General features: G+C 41.7%; 1 protein-coding gene across 2 annotated transcripts in view; it reads left to right on the forward strand.

Moving 5' to 3' along the window:
- Nucleotides 1-982: 982 nt before the first annotated feature.
- Nucleotides 983-18,620, forward strand: part of OXA1L (OXA1L mitochondrial inner membrane insertase) — a 21,620-nt gene continuing 3,982 nt past the window's right edge. For both annotated transcript variants that reach the window (XM_077770377.1, XM_077770376.1), the window contains exons 1-3: nucleotides 983-1,066; nucleotides 1,491-1,652; nucleotides 2,509-2,722. In XM_077770377.1, the coding sequence (XP_077626503.1) occupies nucleotides 1,004-1,066; nucleotides 1,491-1,652; nucleotides 2,509-2,722 (439 nt within the window). In that variant the 5' untranslated portion in view covers nucleotides 983-1,003. The remainder of the gene's footprint in view (nucleotides 1,067-1,490; nucleotides 1,653-2,508; nucleotides 2,723-18,620) is intronic.

Genomic DNA, 18,620 nt, shown 5'->3' on the forward strand with positions numbered 1-18,620 from the left:
CAGTTTGGGATTTTTTTCCCCCAGTGGCCTATAGTTTTCTGTTTGTCATCACCTCTAAGTGTATTTCTTAAAATAACCTTTAACCTTTACAATAGTATCTAACATATGTGATTGATAGGTCATAACCCCTACTTATTACTAAATCTGGGTTGCATTTTTTTTTTTTTGCCTACTTGTATCATTTCTTAGAGTACATTGATAATCATCCCCAAATAGCAGTGACTCAAATATCAGGCTCCTGTATCTTTCCAAACTATGTTATTCAAAAAACATTTAATTATCTTACACAACAAAGTCTAGATACATATGGCACCAAGCAGCACCTGAAGAACATAATTGAGTATTCAGGGTTTTTCCCTCTTCCCATACTAATATCTTCAACATGCTAGCTTCTCATCTTTAGATTTGTGCCCTCGTGGTCATAAGATGACCCTCACACAACCCCACTTAAGGAAGGGTAAGGCGAAAGGTGGAAACCCCTCTTGAAGCTTTGTCTTTCTAACTGGGAGAGAAAATATTTCCTTCCTATAAGCCGCCTTCCCTCTCTGTCAGACCCAGACAACCCTCACATTTCACTTCATCTGTAATTACAGTATTATCTAGCAATAAAAATCGAACATCACTGGGCAGGAAAAATCCACGCCAAGCACAGCCAAGACTGTTCTGAAGCTATTTTTTAACTCCACAAATCGGAAGGAATCGCGGATTTACGAGACGGAGGAAAACAGCCCAAACTCCAGGCTTTGCAATCACTACCCGACCACCTCTCGCGTAGCTCTTAACTTAAATCTCCTTTCAATCTCCTGAAGATACTGCGCGATCTTGTTAATAGGACCCTTAGCGTCTTCTTCCCCACTTCAAATATGGCCGCCAGGCTTCAGTCTCCTTTACCACCTGATCGTAGCAATAGCTTTGGCTTCAAGCCCATTTCCAAAAGGGCCTCTTCCCGCGAGGCTAAACTACTAAGTGCGCAGACGCGAGCGCAAGTCCTCTTCCGGGCAAAATGGCGATGGCGTCGATGTGCGGACGCCGGGAGCTTCTTCGCCTGTTACGGCCACAGCGTCAGGTAAGGATGCCCCCGGGCTGAGCGCCCGGATAATGCCCTGTCCCTGTCGCCCGAGCCAGCTCTTGTCAGGGACAGCATGGGAAGGCGTTCACCTGCCCACCGGGACATGCCCCTCTTGACCTCGGCTCGCCTGAGGACGCGGGAGGGTTACGGCCCCGGCCCTGCGGCCTCAGCGGCCGCCTGTAATTAGTTGTTCACGGGTCCCCGTTGTCACCCCTGCCACGGAAACCTCAGCCTCGACCTCCCTGCTCCCGGGTGGGTCGGCGGTACCTGAGAGCCAGGACTCAACAAGTTGCCGGGCCAGCCATCTGCGCGCGGAGAGTAGCAGTGCCCTCACCTGTGGTGGAGGTGCTTCGTGGCAAATGAGCACGATGAGCGACATCTGCGCCGATAAGAGGGCCCCATCCTCCTTTTACCCTCTCAGTTCCACAGCGTCGCAGGGCCCTCACGTTGGCCCCGGAAACCGCTGACCGAGGGGCACCTCTTCCCAGCCGGCCGGTGCTGCGAGCGTCCGCACTATGTCCTCCTCGCGGCCCCTGGCCCACGGGGCCTCAGTACCTCTGTGATCTTGTTCTCAGAAGCCCAGGTAAGAGGCAGTTAGACCCTGCCACGTTAGGAGTGGCGTTTGCTGGTTGATTTGTTTTTATTTTAACTACATGGAAGGGGAATGTGGTACAGAGTTCTTGGCCACACTCCATACACCTCCCCAAAATGGAAGTTATCTGTGCCTGAGATAGATTCTCAAATCAGTGGGGAAATCTTGACAGTACAGCAGGAGAGATTTAAGTGCTATACAAGGCATTGTTTGCCATAATGGTGGCAAGCCGCTGATGGCTTAGGAGATATATTTCCAGGTGTGTGTGTATTAGAAAAGTTATGACTTCTCTATTCTCCGCATTTCCAGACCATGAAATGAATGGGCTCTGACATGTGGAGAGAATAGATATTTGTTTGTTTGCAGTGTGTGTTTTAGATAAATAGAATTGGGTACTTAAATTAGCATATTTGTGAATTTAATAGCATTAAGATTTACCTTCAAATGAAAAAAATCTCAAAATTCAAAAAAAAAAGTTATGACTTGCATATCAAGGACTTCATGGCTAGTAATATATCTGATGGTGAGACCAAGTAAACATTTTGGCCTCAAAAACTGAATTGTAAATCAAAATTATGAGTTTCAGTATCTGCAAAATCATGCCAGTGATGCTCAAATGACAGAAGTTGGAAATACTGAAAGAAGAAATAACTTCTCTTCCTGCCTAGAGGAGAAAATAAAATGTCCTTTTTAAGCTTTTGATTCCATGTATACTGTAGACTAACCTGGGAGAATGAGAAATAGAAAGTCAATAGAACCTTACTTGATGCTAGTTGTTATGTTAGGGGACCTGTGATTTCTGTATGTCCCCCCTACTGAGTATTACACATGGCTTCCTTTTGCACAGGTTCAGGCCCCCCCCGTCATTCCTGCAGCTCCCTCACCCACAGCAGTAACGGAGGTGGCTTCTGGAGAGACTGCGGATGTAGTCCAAACTGCTGCAGAACAGAGCTTCACTGAACTGGGGCTGGGGTCCTACACCCCAGTGGGACTGATTCAGAACTTACTGGAATTTGTGCATGTTGACCTGGGCCTACCTTGGTGGGGGGCCATTGCTGCATGTAAGGGGAATACATCCTGGTCAAGGGTAGAGGAAATGGGAACTTAGAAGTAGAACTTTAAAGATAGTAGTTCTGTAAGTGGATGGGAGGGAATACAGCTGATCCTTGAATGACCTGGGGGTTAGCGGTGCCTACCCCACTCAACAGTTGAAAATCTATGCATAACTTTTGACTCCTCAAAAACTTAACTGCTAATAGCCTACTGTTAGAAGCTTTACTGATTACATAAGCATTTAATACATATTTTGTGTGTTATACATACCTATATTGTATTCTTACAATAAGGTAGAGAAAATACATTTATAGGGCTATAAAAAAACTCCCCATATGAGTGGGCCCATCCAGTTCAAACCCCTGTTGTTCAAAGGTCAGCTGTAGTTGCAGAAGCTTAGGGGTCAGAAAAGGAGATGATTCAGGTGAGGGATAGAGGTTCTTGATACTTAGATGTGCTCTACTTATCTTTCCTAAAGGGTATTATAAAATCACTAGATCATCTGGGATTCAAGAAATGTAGATTTTTTTTTTTTACTTTTTTAAAAAATATTGTATTTATTTTTGAGAGAGAGAGACAGACAGCATGAGCAGGGGAGGGTCAGAGAGAGAGAGGGAGACACAGAATCCGAAGCAGGCCCCAGGCTCTGAACTATCTGTCAGCACAGAGCCTGATGTGGGGCTCGAACCCACGAACCGTGAGATCATGACCTGAGCTGAAGTCGGACGCTTAACCGACTGAGCCACCCAGGCGCCCCGAAGTGTAGATATTTGAATGTGAGCATGGGTTAGATTAAGGAGACCTTGTTAACAGTGATTCTATTCACCTAAACCACCTGCCCTGGTTTAGGTGACTAGAAGGTCAGGCCAGGCACTTAAGGACCACCCCCCCCCCCCCCAANCCCGCCAAAGTGGAAGATGCCACATTTTCTTTCCTCCTGTTGGCTAAGACTGTAAGTTCGGTTTCACTGTGCTCCAGAGGTCATTCTGTCCCCTGTGTCTTCAGCTTCTTTTTACTGCCCTATTCTGAAAATATGTACATGTTCAGGCATACCATGTATTTCTTGAGGAAAGAGTCCCTTCATCCTTTGTTCTTTCTCCTTTCATAGCTGTTATTTAAAAGACTGTCCTGAAATCAGTGTACTTCTTTCTTTCCACTCTTTGACACTCAGCAATCTGAATAATACCTCATTTTAACTGTCAGTAACATCAGCCGAGCCCGTATTTCTTTTCATATTTGACCTTTCTGTGTTAGACATTTTTTTCCATTTATTTTATTGAAATGTAGTTGGTACACAGTATTAGCTTCAGATGTACAACATAGAGATTCAACATTTATACATTATGGAGTTCCCACCATGTCACCATATAAAGTTCTTACAGTGTTATTAACTATATTCCCTGTGCTGTACATTGCATACCTATGTCTTCTTTATTTGTAACTGGGAGTTTGTACCTTTGTATTTTTTTTTTAAGTTTGTTTATTTAAGCAATACCTGGAGTGTCTAGCTGGCTCAGTCTGTATAGCATGCAGCTGTTGATCTTAGGGCTTGAACTCATGACCCCAAGATCAAGAGCCGCATGCTCTACCAACTGAGCCAGCCAAGCACCCCTGAAAGTTTGTAACATTTAATTAATTAATTGATTTGGTTTATTTATTTTGAGAGCAAGCGGGGGAGTGGGGGAGAGAATGAGAAATACAAGCAGGCTCCGGGCTGTCAGCACAGAGCCTGTTGCAGGGCTCAAACTCAGAAGCTGTGAGATCATGACCTGAGGCAAAATCTAGGTGCTTAGGGGCACCTGGGTGGCTCAGTCAGTTAAGTATCTGAATTCTGCTCAGGGCGTGATCTCCTGGTTGGTGGGTTTCTGCTGTCAGTACAGAGCCCACTTTGGATTCTCTGTCCCCCTCTCTCTCTGCCCCTCCCCAACTTGTGCTCTCCCTCTCTCTCTCAAAATAGGGGCGCCTGGGTGGCTTAGTCGGTTAAGCGTCCGACTTTCGCTTAGGTCATGATCTCGCGGTTCGTGGGTTCGAGCCCCGCGTCAGGCTCTGTGCTGACTTCCAGCTCAGAGCCTGGAGCCTGTTTCAGTCTGTGACGCCCGCTCTCTCTGACCCTCTCCTGCTCACGCTGTCTCTCTCTCCTAGAAATAAATAAAACATTTAAAAAAAAAAAAAAGAGTTGGACACTTATCTGACTGAGTGACCCAGGTGCCCCAAGTTTGTATGGTTTAATCTCTTATTTTTGCCCATCTCTGCTAACCCCCTCCCCTCTGGCAGCCAGATTATTCTCTGTATCTGTTGGTCTATTTGGTTTTCTAGATTCCACATATAAGGGAAATTATATATAGTATTTGTCTGACGTATTTCACATAGCATAATAGCCTGTAGCCCCATCGGTGTCACAAAGGGCAAGAACCCATCCTTTTTTTATGGCTGCATAATACTCTGGTGTGTGTATATACACCACACCTTTAGCCATTCACCTATCAATGGACAGTTAAGTTGCTTCCTTATCTTGACTATTGTAAATAATGCTGCAATGAACTTACAGGTGTATATATATTTTTGAAGTAGTGTTTTCATTTTCTTTGGGTAAATCCCCAGCAGTGGGATGATTAGATCATATGGTGTTTCTATTTTTTAAGGAACTACGATGTTGTTTTCCATAGTGGCTGTACTGTTTTGCATTCTCATCAGCAGTGGTTCTCTTTTCTCCAAATCCTTATCAACACTTCTTTCTTTTTGTTTCCAGCCATTCTGACATATATCGATAACTCATTTTGGCTTTGACTTGCATTTCCCTGATGATTAGTGATGTTTGGCATGTTTTCTTTTTTTTGTTTTTTTGGGTTTTTTTTTTTTAATGTTTGTTTATTTCGGGGGGGGGGGGGAGGCAGAGAGAGAATCCCAAGCAGGCTCCACACCATCCACACAGAGCCCAGTGTAGGGCTCAAACTCAAATCCATGAGATCATGACCTGAGCTGAAACCAAGTCAGCTACTTAATCAACTGAACCACCAAGGCACCTCCCTCTCTCTCCCTCTCTCTCTCTATTTATTTTTAAATTCTTTTAAAAAATTTTTTTTTGTTTTATTTCTGAGAGAGAGCAAGAGCGTGAGCAGGGGAGGGTCAGAGAGAGAGAGTGAGATACAGAATCTGAAACAGGCTCTCCAGGCTCTGAGCTAGCTGTCAACACAGAGCCCGACGCGGTCTTGAACCCACGAACCGTGGGATCATGACCTACGCTTAACTGACTGAGCCACCCAGGCGCCCCTCTTTTTATTATTATTTTTTTAAATATTTATTTATGAGAGGGGGAGAGAAAAAGAGCCAGCAGGGAAAGGGCAGAGAGAGAGAGAGAGGGAGACAGAATTCCAAGCAGGCTCTGTGCCGTCAGGGGCAAGCCCAAGGGACTTGAACTCACAAACCTTGAAACCTGAGCTGAAATCAAGAGTCAGATGCCTAACCCACTGAGCCACTCAGATGCCCCTAGCGTGTTTTCGTGTGTCTGTTGGCCATCCACATGTGTTTGGAGAAATGTCTATTCAGGGCCTCTACCCATTTTTACTTTTTTTTTTTTTAATGTTTTATTTATTTCTAGGAGAGAGAGAGACAGCGTGAGCAGGGGAGGGTCAGAGAGAGAGGGAGTCACAGACCGAAACAGGCTCCAGGCTCTGAGCTTGCAGTCAGCACAGAGCCCGACGCGGGGCTTGAACCCATGAACCGCGAGATCACAACCTAAGCGAAAGTCGGACGCTTAACCAACTAAGCCACCCAGGCGCCCCACCTCTACCCATTTTTAAATTGTACTGTTTTTTTGGACATTGAATTGTAGGAATTCTTTATTTTGGATATTAACCTCTTATTGATTGTGTCATTTGCAAGTATCTTCTCCCATTCAGTAGGTTACCTTTTTGTTTTGTTGATGGTTTCATTCACTGTGCAAAAGCTTTTTGTTTTGGTATAGTTTCAATAGTTTATTTTGCTTTTATTTCTCTTGCCTAGGGAGACATACCCTGAAAAATATTGCTAAAGCTTATGTCCAAAAGCTTACTGCCTATATTTTCTTCTAGGAATTTTATGGCTTCAGGTCTGACATTGAAGTCTTTAATCCAGTTTGGTTTATTTTTGTATATGGTGTAAGAAAGTGATTCCAGTTTCATTCTTTTGCATGTGGCTATCCAGTTTTAACAACATTGATTATTAAAGAAGCTGTCTTTTCTCCACTGTATATTTTTGCCACCTTTGTCAAAGATTAATTGACCATGTAAGTATATATATGTTTATTTCTGGGTTCTATTGTGTTCCATTGGTTTATGTGTTTATTTTTGTGCCAGTACCTACTGTATTATAGCTTGGTAATATATCTTAAAATCTGGGATTAGGATACTTGTATTTTTTGTTTTCACAGTTGTTTTGGTTATTTAAGGTCTTACGTGGTTCTATACAAATTTTAGAATTACACTAATTCTGTGAAAAATGTCATTGGTATTTTGTTTGATAGAGATTCCAGTGACTCTGTAGATTTCATAATCTTTTTTTTAGTGGAGTCCTAAGGGTTTTCTATGTATATTTTCATGTCATTTGCAAATAGTGACAGTTTTACTTCTTCCTTACTGATTTAGATATCTTTAATTTTCTTTTTCTTGTCTGATTGCTGTGTCTAGGACTTCAGTGCTGTGTTGAATGTACATGGCAAAAGGGGACATACTTGGCATGTTCCTGATCTCTCTTTTTTTTTTTTAATTTATTTCTTAGAGTGATAGCATGAGGAGAGAGAGAGATAGACACAGAATCCGAAACAGGTTCCAGGCTCTGAGCTAGCTGTCAGCACAGAGCCCGACGCAGGGCTCTAACCCACGAACCGTGAGATTATGTCCTGAGCCGAAGTTGTCTGCCCAACAGCTGAGCCACCCAGGTACCCCAGCATGTTCCTGATCTTAAAGCAAAAGTTCTTGGGGTACCTGGGTGGCTCAGTTGGGTAAATATCCAACCTGATTTTGGCTCAGGTCATGAGCTCATATTTTGTGAGTTTGAGCCCTGCATCAGGCTCTGCATTGACAGCACAGAGCCTGCATGGGATCCTGTCTCCCTCTCTCTCTGCCCCTCCCCTGCTCACTGGCTATCTCTCATAAATGAATAAGTAAGCTTTTTTAAAAAATGTATTCTTGACTGTGATTTGGTAATATTTTGTTGAGGATTTTGCATCTGTGTTCATCACGGATACTGGCCTGGTAGTTTTCTTTTTTTGTAGTGTCTTTGGTTTTAGTATTGGGGTAATGCTGGCCTTATAGAATGAATTTGAAAAGCTTTCTTTTCTGTTTTTGGAATATTTTAAAAAGGATAGGTATTAACTCTCTTAAATGTTTGGTAAAATTCACCTATGAAGCTCTCTGATCTTGGTCTTTTGTTTATTGGGAGCTTGATTGCCAATTTCATTACTAATAATCAGTCTGTTCAGATTTTCTATTTCTTCCTGATTCAGTTTTGGAAGATTGTATGTTTCTAGGAATTTATCTGTTTCTTTCGGTTGTCTCATATAATGTTGGCATATAATTGTTTATAGTAATAGAATCCTGTGTGTTTCTGTGGTATTATTGTCTTTCATTTCTGATTTTATTTATTTGGATCCTCTTTGTGATGAGTCTAGATTAAGGTTTATTAATTTGGTTTATCTTTTCGAGGAACCCATTCTTTTTTTTTGTATGTTTTTTTTTTTTTTTTCTAGGAGAGATTGAGAGACAGCGTGAACCGGGGAGGGTCAGAGACAGAGGGAGTCACAGACTCTGAAACAGGCTCCAGGCTCTGGGCTGGCAGTCAGCACAGAGCCCGACGCGGGGCTCGAACCCACGAACCGCGAGATCATGACCTAAGTGAAAGTCGGACGCTTAACCGACTAAGCCACCCAGGCGCCCCTCGAGGAACCCATTCTTGATTTCATTGATCTTTTCTATCATTTTTAGTCAGTCTCCATTTCATTTATTTCTGCTCTGATCTTTATTATTTCCTTCTTCTAATTTTGGTCTCTTCTTTTTCTGGTTCACTTAGGTGTAAGGTTAGATTATGTGAGATTTTTCTTCTTTCTTGTATCACTATAAATTTCACTCTTAGAACTACTTTTGCTGCCAAAGATCTTTGTTCCAAGGATTTTGAACCATTATGTTTTCATTTTCCCTTGTCTCAAAGTGTTTTTCATATCCTCTTTGAGTGCATTGGTTGGTTAGTAGCATGTTGGTTAGCCCCCACATGTCTGTGGGGATTTGGGGGTTTAGTTTCATACTTTGGTGGTCAGAAAAGATGCATAATATGATCTCAGTCTTCTTAAAGTTCTTCACACAGAGGGTGTCCTGGCAGGACAGCTGAAGCTAAAACGGATTGAGTATGGGGGAGGGAGGGTGTCTTGGGGCCCTCTACAGAAGGGGCATCCTGGCAGGATGGATGGAGGCAAAGCAAGCATGTGCTGGGATGTCCCAGAGCACTCTGCGCCAGGAATGCCCTAAGAAGTCAGCTGGAGCTGAAGTGGTACAGGTCTGGGATGTTTCGGGCTACTTTGTGCATATGGCACCTTGGCCAGACAATGGGAAGTATAGTAAGCACTGTCCAGGGATGTTCCAGCATGTGTCAAACAAGGGCTGCCTTGGTGAGATGGCTTGGGCTGTTATGGGCTAAGATCCTGGGGCTCACTGAGGAGGTAGGCTGGCTAGAGTACTCAGTCCTGGCTTCTGTCAGTGCGATCAGGTTGGAGGGGGAACATAAACTGGCACTCACAAGCCCCACTGACCTGAAGAGAGTTCCCAGCAGCCGCTCTGTCATTTATTTTTTCTGTGCCCCAGTGTATCCAGCGTTTGTATAGGTTAGTGTCCTGGGGCTCACAAGGCAGCAGGCCAGCTATGGCACCCAGACTCTGCCCCCCACCTCAGTGCTATCAAGGGGGAAGGACAAGGTAAACTGTGGTGTTTTCCAGCCCCTCAGAGCTGGAGAAGAGTTCCATCAGCTCTCCCACTGTTCAGCAGGGTCCTAGAGCCAGTTCCTTTGTAATTATTTGCCGGTTGATTGATTGATTGTAATCTACCTCCAGTGTGGGGCTTGAACTCAAGGATTTTGAGATCAAGAGTTGCATATTCTACTGACTGAGCCAGCCAAGTGCCCCTAGTTGCCCTTTTATTCTGCTGCCCTTTTTTTTTTTTTTTTTTTTTTTTTTTTTTTCTTTTGCATGCTCAGGGCAGAAGAAACTTCTCATGATCCCTCAGTGCTATCCCTCCCTACTGCAGTTCACAGTGTTGGGGTGTGGATGTTCCCTTCATTAGTGTGTGTCTATCTCTCTTGCCATTCTTTATGTGATCTACCATTGTGCAGAAGCTGTTCAATCAGCCCTCAGTTATTCAGGAGGAATTGCTTTATAAATAGGTGTGAATTTTGTGTGTCCATGCAGGAGGTGAGTGCAGGGTCTTCCTACATTCCATCTTGGACAGGAAGCCAGGTATTATGGACATCTTAACTGTATTAATTCAATCCATGAGCACTGTATATCTTTCCATTATTTGTATTGCCTTCAGTTTCTTTAATCAGTGTCTTATAGTTTAGAATCCAAGCCTTTCACCTCCTTGGTTAAATTTGTTCCTTGGTTAAATTTGTTCCTAGGTATTAATTTTGTATCCTGCAGATTTATTGAATTCATTTATTCCAGTCATTTTTGGATAAAGTCTTTAGGGTTTTCTATATATAGTAATGTGTCATCTGCAAATACTAACAATTATACTTCTTTTCCAGTTCTGATGCCTTTTATTTCTTTTTCTCATTTGTTTGCTTTGGTAGGACTTCCAGTAGAGGCATAACTTGTTTTATTGCACTTTGCAGGTAATGCATTTTTTATATACTGAAGGTTTGTGGCAGCCCTGCATTTTGCAAGTCTTATCAGTGCTATTTTTACAACAGCATTTGCTCATTTCCTGTCTCTGTGTCACATTTTGGTAATTTTCCACAATATTTAAAACTTGTTTTATTATATTTGATATGCTGTTTTGTGATGTTACCATTGTAATTGTTTTGGAATGTCACAAATTGTACCCATATATGACAGTCCGTGTAATCAATAAATGTGTATGTTCTGACTGTTCTACCAATCAGCCATTCCCCCATTTCTCTCCCTTTCCTCAGCCCTCCCCAGAGGCAAAATATTGGAATTAGGCAAGTTAATAACCCTACAGTGGCCTCTAATTGTTCAAGTGAAAAGAATAGTCGCATGTCTCACTATCTTTAAATCAAAAGCTAGAAATGATGAAATTTAGTGAGGAAAGCAAAAGTCACCACACTAAGCAACAGATTCTCAACATGGATGAGAAGCCTTATATTGGAAGAAGGTGCCATCTAGGACTTCCACAGCTAGAGGGAAGTCAATGCCTATCTTCAAAGGACAGGCAGACTCTTGTTAGGAGCTAATGCAACTGGTGACTTTAAGTTGAGCTGTCCTCAGTAGTACAGTGCTGAGTATACCTGCCTGTCGTGCAGGAGATCTGGGTTCGATTCCCCGATGAGGAGGCAAGATGCCTTTTGGGGCGTCTGGGTATCTTGGTTAGGTGTCTGACTTTGGCTCAGGTCATGATCTCGTGGTTTGAGCCCTGCTTCAGACTCTGTCTCCCTCTCTCTCTCTCTGCCCCTTCCCTTCTCTCTCTCTCTCTCAAAAGTAAATAAACCTTAAAAAAAATTTTTTATCTTTTTAAGTTGAAGCCAGTGCACATTTCCCATTTTAAAAATTCTAAGACCCTAAAGAATTATGCTAGATCTACCCTGCCTGTGCTCTATAAGTAGAACAACAAAGCCTGGATGGACCGCACATCAGTTTACAACATGGATTGAATATTTTAAGCCTACTGTTGAGACAGAAAAAAGATTACTTTCAAAATATTATTGCTCATTGACAATGGCCCTGGTCACCTAAGAGCTCTGATGGAGATACACAAGACTGATGTTTTCATGCCTGCTAATGTGACATCTGTTCTGCAGCCCATGGATCAAGGAGTAATTTTAAGTAATTTCAAGTCATAATTTTTAGGAAATACTTTTTATAAAGCTAGAGCTGTCATAGATAGTGATCCCTCTGATGGAGCTGGGCAAAGTAAATTGATAACCTTTTGGAAAGGATTCACCATCCTAAATGCCATAAAAAAACATTGATGTTTTGTGGGAAGAAGTCAAAATACCAACATCAATAGGAGTTTGATGTAAAGTTGCAACTCCAGTCCTCATGAGTAACTTTGAGGGGGTCAAGACTTTAGTGGAGGAAGTAACTACAGATAAGGTAGAAATAGCAAGAGAACTAAAAGCCTGAAGATGTGACTGAATTGCTGCAGTCTCATGATAAAACTTGATAAGGAGTTGCTTCTTAGGTAGAGCAAAGAAAGTGGTTTCTTGAAATAGATTTACTCCTGGTACAGACGCTGTGAAGACTGTTGAAATGATAAAGGATTTGGAATATCACACAAACTTTGGTGATAAAACAGTGGCAGGGTTTGAGAGGATTGACTCCCAATTTTGAAAGAAGTTCTAATGTGGGCACAGTGCTATCAAACAGCATCGCGTGCTACAGAGAAATCATAAAAGGAAGAGTCCATTGGTGCAGCAGACTTCACTGCTGTCTTTTTTAAGAAATTGCCACAGTGCTGAAAGCTCAGATGATAGGTAGCATTTTTTAGTAATAAAGTACCTTTATTTAAATGTTTATATATTTTTAAGAGTGAGAGAATACAAGTGGGGCGGGGGGGGGGGGGGTAAAAGGGATCCGNGGGGCGGAGGGGGGGGGGGGGGGGGGGGGTCACAGAGGATCCGAAGTAGACTCTGCCCTGATAGCAGCAAACTTGACATGGAGTTCAGACACACAAACCATGAGCTCATGGCCTGAGCTGAAGTTGGACACTTAACCAACTGAGCCACTCAGACGCTCCAATAAAGCAGTTTTTAATTAAGGTATGTACATTATCTTTTTAGACATAATGCTATTGCACTTAATAAACTGCAGCATGGTATAAACATAACTTCTATGCACTGAGAAACCAGTAAATGCATTTGACTCACTTTATTGTTTATTGTGATACTCACTTTATCAGTGGTCTAGAACCAAAACTGCAACATCTCTTAGATGCACCTCATATTAAATTAAAAGCAATGAGAATGGGCATCCTTGTCGTCTTCCTGATCTTAGAGGAAAAGCTTTCAGCTTTTCACTATTCAGTATATTAGCTGAGGGTTTGTCATATGCGGCCTTTACCATGTTGAGGTGTATTCCCTTTATACCTACCTTTTTGAGAGTTGTTAACGTGTGTCAACATTGATAGGTTTGCATATATTAAATCATCCTTGCATTCCTGAAATGAATCTCACTTGATTATGGTGTGTGATCCTTTTAATATATTGTTGAATTTGGTTCACTAATATTTTGAGGATTTTTACATGTATGTTCATTGGGGATATTGGCCTGTAATATTCTTTTTTTGTGATGTCTTTGGTATCAGGGTAATGCTGGCCTTACAGAATGAGTTTGAAAGCTTTTCTTCCTCTTCAGTTTTTTGGAATAGTTTGAGGATAGGTTTTTTTGTTTTTTTTTTTTAATTTTTTAATGTTTTATTTATTTCTAAGAGAGAGAGAGACAGCGTGAGCAGGGGAGGGTCAGAGAGAGAGGGAGTGACAGACTCTGAAACAGGCTCCAGCCTCTGAGCTGGCAGTCAGCACAGAGCCCGACGCGGGGCTCGAACCCACGAACCGCGAGATCATGACCTAAGTGAAAGTCGGACGCTTAACCGACTAAGCCACCCAGGCGCCCCGAGGATAGGTATTAATGCTTCTTTAATGTTTGGTAGAATTCACTTGTGAATCTGTCTGATCTGGGAACTTTTGTTTGTTGGTAATTTGATTGTCAATTCAATTGCATTACTAGTAATCAGTAATCCAAATTTTCTATTTCTTCTTGATCTAGTCTTGGAAGATTGTTATGTTTCTAGAAATTTATGTGTTTCTTCTAGGTTGTCCCATTTGTTGGCATATACTTTTTTATAGTAGTGTCTTACAGTCCTGTGTTTCTGTGGTATGGGTTGTTACTTCTGTTTCATTTCTGATTTTATTTGGACCCTCTTTTTTTTGCTCTATGAGTCTGGCTAAACTTTATCAAATTTTTTAATCTTTTTTTTTTAACCTTTATATATATATTTTTTAAATGTTTTATTTATTCCTAGGAGAGAGAGACAGCATGAGCAGGGGAGGGTCAGAGAGAGAGGGAGTCACAGACTGAAACAGGCTCCAGGCTCTGAGCTGGCAGTCAACACAGAGCCTGACGCGGGGCTCAAACCCACGAACCGCGAGATCATGACCTAAGCGAAAGTCGGTCACTTAACCGACTAAGCCACCCAGGTGCCCCTTAACGTTTATATTCTTGATACCAAAAGAGTGTGAGTGGGGGCAGGGGGCAGAGAGAGAGAGAGAGAGGGAGACACAGAATCTGAAGCAAGCTCCAGGCTCTGAGCTGTCCACACAGCCTGGCGTGTGGCTTGAACTCACAAACCACGAGATCACAACCTGAGCCAGAGTTGGACGTTTAAACAACTGAGCCACCCAGGTGCCCTAATTTTATCTTTTTAAAAGACCATCTCTTAGGTTTGTTAATCTTCTCTATTGCTTTTTTTTAGTCTATTTCATTGGTTTCTGCTCTAATCTTTATTATTTCTTTCCCTCTACTAACTTTGGGCTTTGTTCTTCTTTTTCTAGCTCTCAGGTTAGATCATTTGAGGGGCGCCTGGGTGGCTCAGTCGGTTAAGTGTCCTGCTTCGGCTCAGGTCATGATCTCGCGGTTTGTGGGTTCCAGCTCCACATCGGACTCTGTGCTGGCAGCTCAGAGCCTGGAGCCTATTTCAGATTCTGTGTCTCCCTCTCTCTCTGCCCCTCATGCTCATGCTCTGTCTCTCTCTGTCTCAAAAATAAAAGTATAAAAAAAATTAGATCATTTGAGATTTTTCTTCTTTCCTAAGGTAGGCCTGTACTGCTATAAGCTGCCCTTTTTCAACTGCTTTTGCTGCATCTTGTAGATTTTGGACTATTGTGTTTTCATCTTCATTTATCTCAAGGTCCTCCTTGACCTACTGATTGGTAGCATGTAAGTTTAGCCTCCACATGTTTGGTTTTTTCATTTTTCCTCTTGTAATTGATTTTTTTTTTTTTACAAATAGTTTATTGTCAAATTAGTTTCCACATAACACCCAGTGCTCATCCCCACAAGTGCCCTCCTCCATGCCCATCCCCCCTCCCCCCCACATCCATCAGTCCTCAGTTTTTGTCAGCATTCAAGAGTCTCTCATGGTTTGCCTCTCTCCCTTTCCCCCACCATTTCCGCCCTTCTTCTCCCCCTTGTTCCTCCGTCAAGTTCCTCCTAATCCTCCTATACGTGCAAACATATGATATTTGTCCTTCTCTGCCTGACTTATTTCGCTCAGCATAACACCCTCAAGGTCCATCCATGTTGCTACACATGGCCAGATTTCATTGTTTCTCATTGCCATGTAGTATTCCATGGTATAGATAAACCACATCTTCTTGATCCATTCATCTGTTGATGGACACTTAGGCTCTTTCCATGTTTTAGCTATTGTGGAGAGTGCTGCTATGAACATTGGGGTACATGTGCTCCTATGCATCAGCATTTCTGTATCCCTTGGGTAAATTCCTAGCAGTGCTATTGCTGGGTCATAGGGGAGTTCTATTGTTAGTTTCCTGAGGAACCTCCACACTGTTTTCCAGAGGGGCTGTACCAGTTTGCATTCCCACCAACAGTGTAGGAGGGTGCCCGTTTCTCCACATCCTTGCCAGCATCTAGCGTTCTCTGATTTGCTCATTTTAGCCACTCCGACTGGCGTGAGGTGGTATCTCAGTGTGGTTTTGATTTGGATTTCCCTGATGAGGAGGGATGCTGAGCATCGTGTCATGTGTCTGTTGGCCATCTGGATGTCCTCTTTAGAGAAGTGTCTGTTCATATCTTCTGCCCATTTCTTCACTGGGTTGTTTGTTTTTCAGGTGTGGAGTTTGGTGAGTTCCTTATAGATTCCGGATATTAACCCTTTATCTGATATGTCATTTGCAACTATCTTTTCCCATTCCATTGGTTGCCTATTAGTTTTGTGGGTTGTTTCCTTTGCCGTGCACTCTTGTAATTGATTTTTAGTGTCATAGCATTGTGGTTAGAAAAGAGGCTTGATGTGATTTTCGTTTTCAGTTTGTTAAGACTTGGTTTGTAGCCTAACATTGATATATCCTGGAGGATGTTCCATGTGTGATTGAAAAGAATGTGTATTCTGCTGTGGNATTTTTAGTAATCTCTGCACCCAACATGGGGTTCGAACTCATGACCCGAAAATCAAGAGTCACATACTCTTCCAGTTGAGCCAGCCAGGCACTCCTGTATTCTGCTGTTTGGGAATGGAATGCTTTGTATATATCTATTAAGTCTATCTGGTTTTATGTGTTGTTTAAAGCAACTGTTTCCTTATTGATTTTCCATCTGGACAGTCTATCCATTGATGTAAAAGGGATGTTAAAGTCCCCTACCTTTATTGTATAAGTGTCAATTTCTTCCTTTTTGTCTGTTAACATTTCTTTTTATGTATTTAGCTGTTCTCTGTGTTGGATGCATAAATATTTACAAGTGATCTATTCTCTTTGGATTGATCCTTTTTATCATTATGTAATGCCCTTTTTTTGTCTCTTGTTACAGTTGGTTTTTTCTGATACAAGTATTACTACCCCAATTTTCTTTTCATTTCCATGGAATATCTTTCCTTCACTTTCAGTCTGTGTCTTTTGTCTCACATGTGAGTCTCTTACATGGACAGCATATAAACGAGTCATTTTTTTTTTTTTTAATCATTCATCCATCCTGTGTCTTGATTGGAACATATAGTTCATTTACCCTTAAAGTAACTATTGAAAGATATATACTTTTTACCATTTTTTTTTTTTAAGTAATCTCTATACCCAGTGTGGGGCTCAAATTCACAGCCCCCTAGAAATCAGGAGTTACATGCACTACCAACTGAGCCTGCCAGGTGCCCTTACTTCTTACCATTTTATTGATTTCTCGTTGTTTTTGTAGTTCTTCTCTGTTCCTGTCTGTCTTTCCCTTGTGATTTGGTGACTTGCCTTAGTGTCATATTTGTATACCTTTCTGTTTATTTTTGTGTGTGTATTGTAGGTATTTGCTTTGTGGTTACCATGAGGTTCATATGTAACATTGAGTGTATATAATAGTCTATTTTAAGTTGATGGTTGCTTTAAATTCAAGTGCATTCTAAAAGCACTACATTTTTAGTCCCCTTCCCACATTCTGTAGTTTTGGTTTTGGGGTTTGGGTTTTTTTGTTTTTTGGGGTTTTTTGTTTTTGGGGTTTTTTTTTTTTTTGGGGTTTTTTTTTTTTGGGTTTTTTTTTTTTTTTTTTTTGAAGGTTTAAAAGCTTTTATTTAGAAAGCCTGTGAAACAATTCTATGATACTTTGAATGGGTAGGTGGTACAAAAATGACTTGAAAATTTCTACATTGTTTTTGACATATCTTAGAATTTAATATTTTGTGTATGCCTTGATTATTGTAAGTCTAGATGACTTTATTACTTTTGTCTTTTAACCATCACACTAACTCTGTAGGTAGTTATCTGCTACCTTCATTATATGGTTACCTTTGCCAATGAGATATTTTTCTTTCATAATTTTATTTCTAATTATAGCCTTTTCTATTTTGAGAATTCCGTTTAACATTTCTTATAAGGTTGGTTGGTGTTGATGAATTCTTTTAGCTTTTGCTTGTCTGGGAAACTCCTTATCTCTCCTGATAACTGCTGGATACACTATTCTGGGTTGTAAATTTTTCCTTTAAGATTCTTTGTTGACGTTTTTATTAATTAGTCTTAGTTTGGGGCTTTTCAGGTTCATCTTTTTTGAGATTCTCTCTGCTTTCTGGACTTGGATATCTATTTCTTTTGACAGTTTAGAGAATTTTTCACCTGTTATCTCTTCAAATAGGTTTTCTGCCCCTTTCTTTCTTCTTCTGGGATCCCTATGATGCCAATGTTAGTACACTTGATATCCTTGAGGTTCCTTAAACTATCCCCAGTATTTTATTTATTTTTTTGCTGTTCCCATTGGGTGATTTCCATTATCTTGTCTTCTAGATATCCAGTTCATTCTTCTGCATCTCCTAATCGCTATTGATTCCCTCTAGTGTGCTTTTTATTTTAGTCACTGTATTCTTCAGCTCTGATTGGTTCTTTTTTATAGTTTCTGTTGAAATTTTCACTGTGTTCATTCTTCTTTGGAGTTCAATGAGTATGTTTATTGACTTTGACCTTTATATTTGGTAGATTGCTTATCTCTTTTTGTTTCGTTATTTTTCTGAGGTTTTGTTTTATTCTTTTGTTTAGAACATACTCTTCTGACTTTTCATTTTGCCTAAACTATGTGTTTCTTTATATTAATTAGATCAGTTCTGTCTCCTGGTTGTGAAGGAGTTTTTACAGAAGGTGTCCTGAGGTCCAGTAGTACAAACTCCCCAGTCACCTGAACCAGGTGCCCTAGAGGTTCCTTGTGTGGGCAATGTGCACCATTCTCTTGTGGCTGGGTCTCTGCTGGTGTAGACTCAATGGTTTGTAGAGCTGTCCCCTGACACAGCTGTCTGTAAAGCTCAACCACAGCTTCTTCAGATGTGCTGGTAAGCAGAACTGTCTCCCATCCTCTTGGAGAGGCCCAGCTACTACTACTGTTGGGTGGGCTGGTGTGAGGGTTTGGCCCCAGCATAGCTGGCTACCAAGTTGTTGCAGGTGCTCTAGGATGCAGGGCAGGGGCTTCTTGGTGGAGGTGGCTCTGGTGCAGGCTGAGGCCACCTA

The sequence above is a fragment of the Crocuta crocuta genome, unplaced genomic scaffold (assembly GCF_008692635.1).
Source record: "Crocuta crocuta isolate KB4526 unplaced genomic scaffold, BGI_CrCroc_1.0 scaffold175, whole genome shotgun sequence".
In the NCBI taxonomy this organism is placed as follows: Eukaryota; Metazoa; Chordata; class Mammalia; order Carnivora; family Hyaenidae; genus Crocuta; species Crocuta crocuta.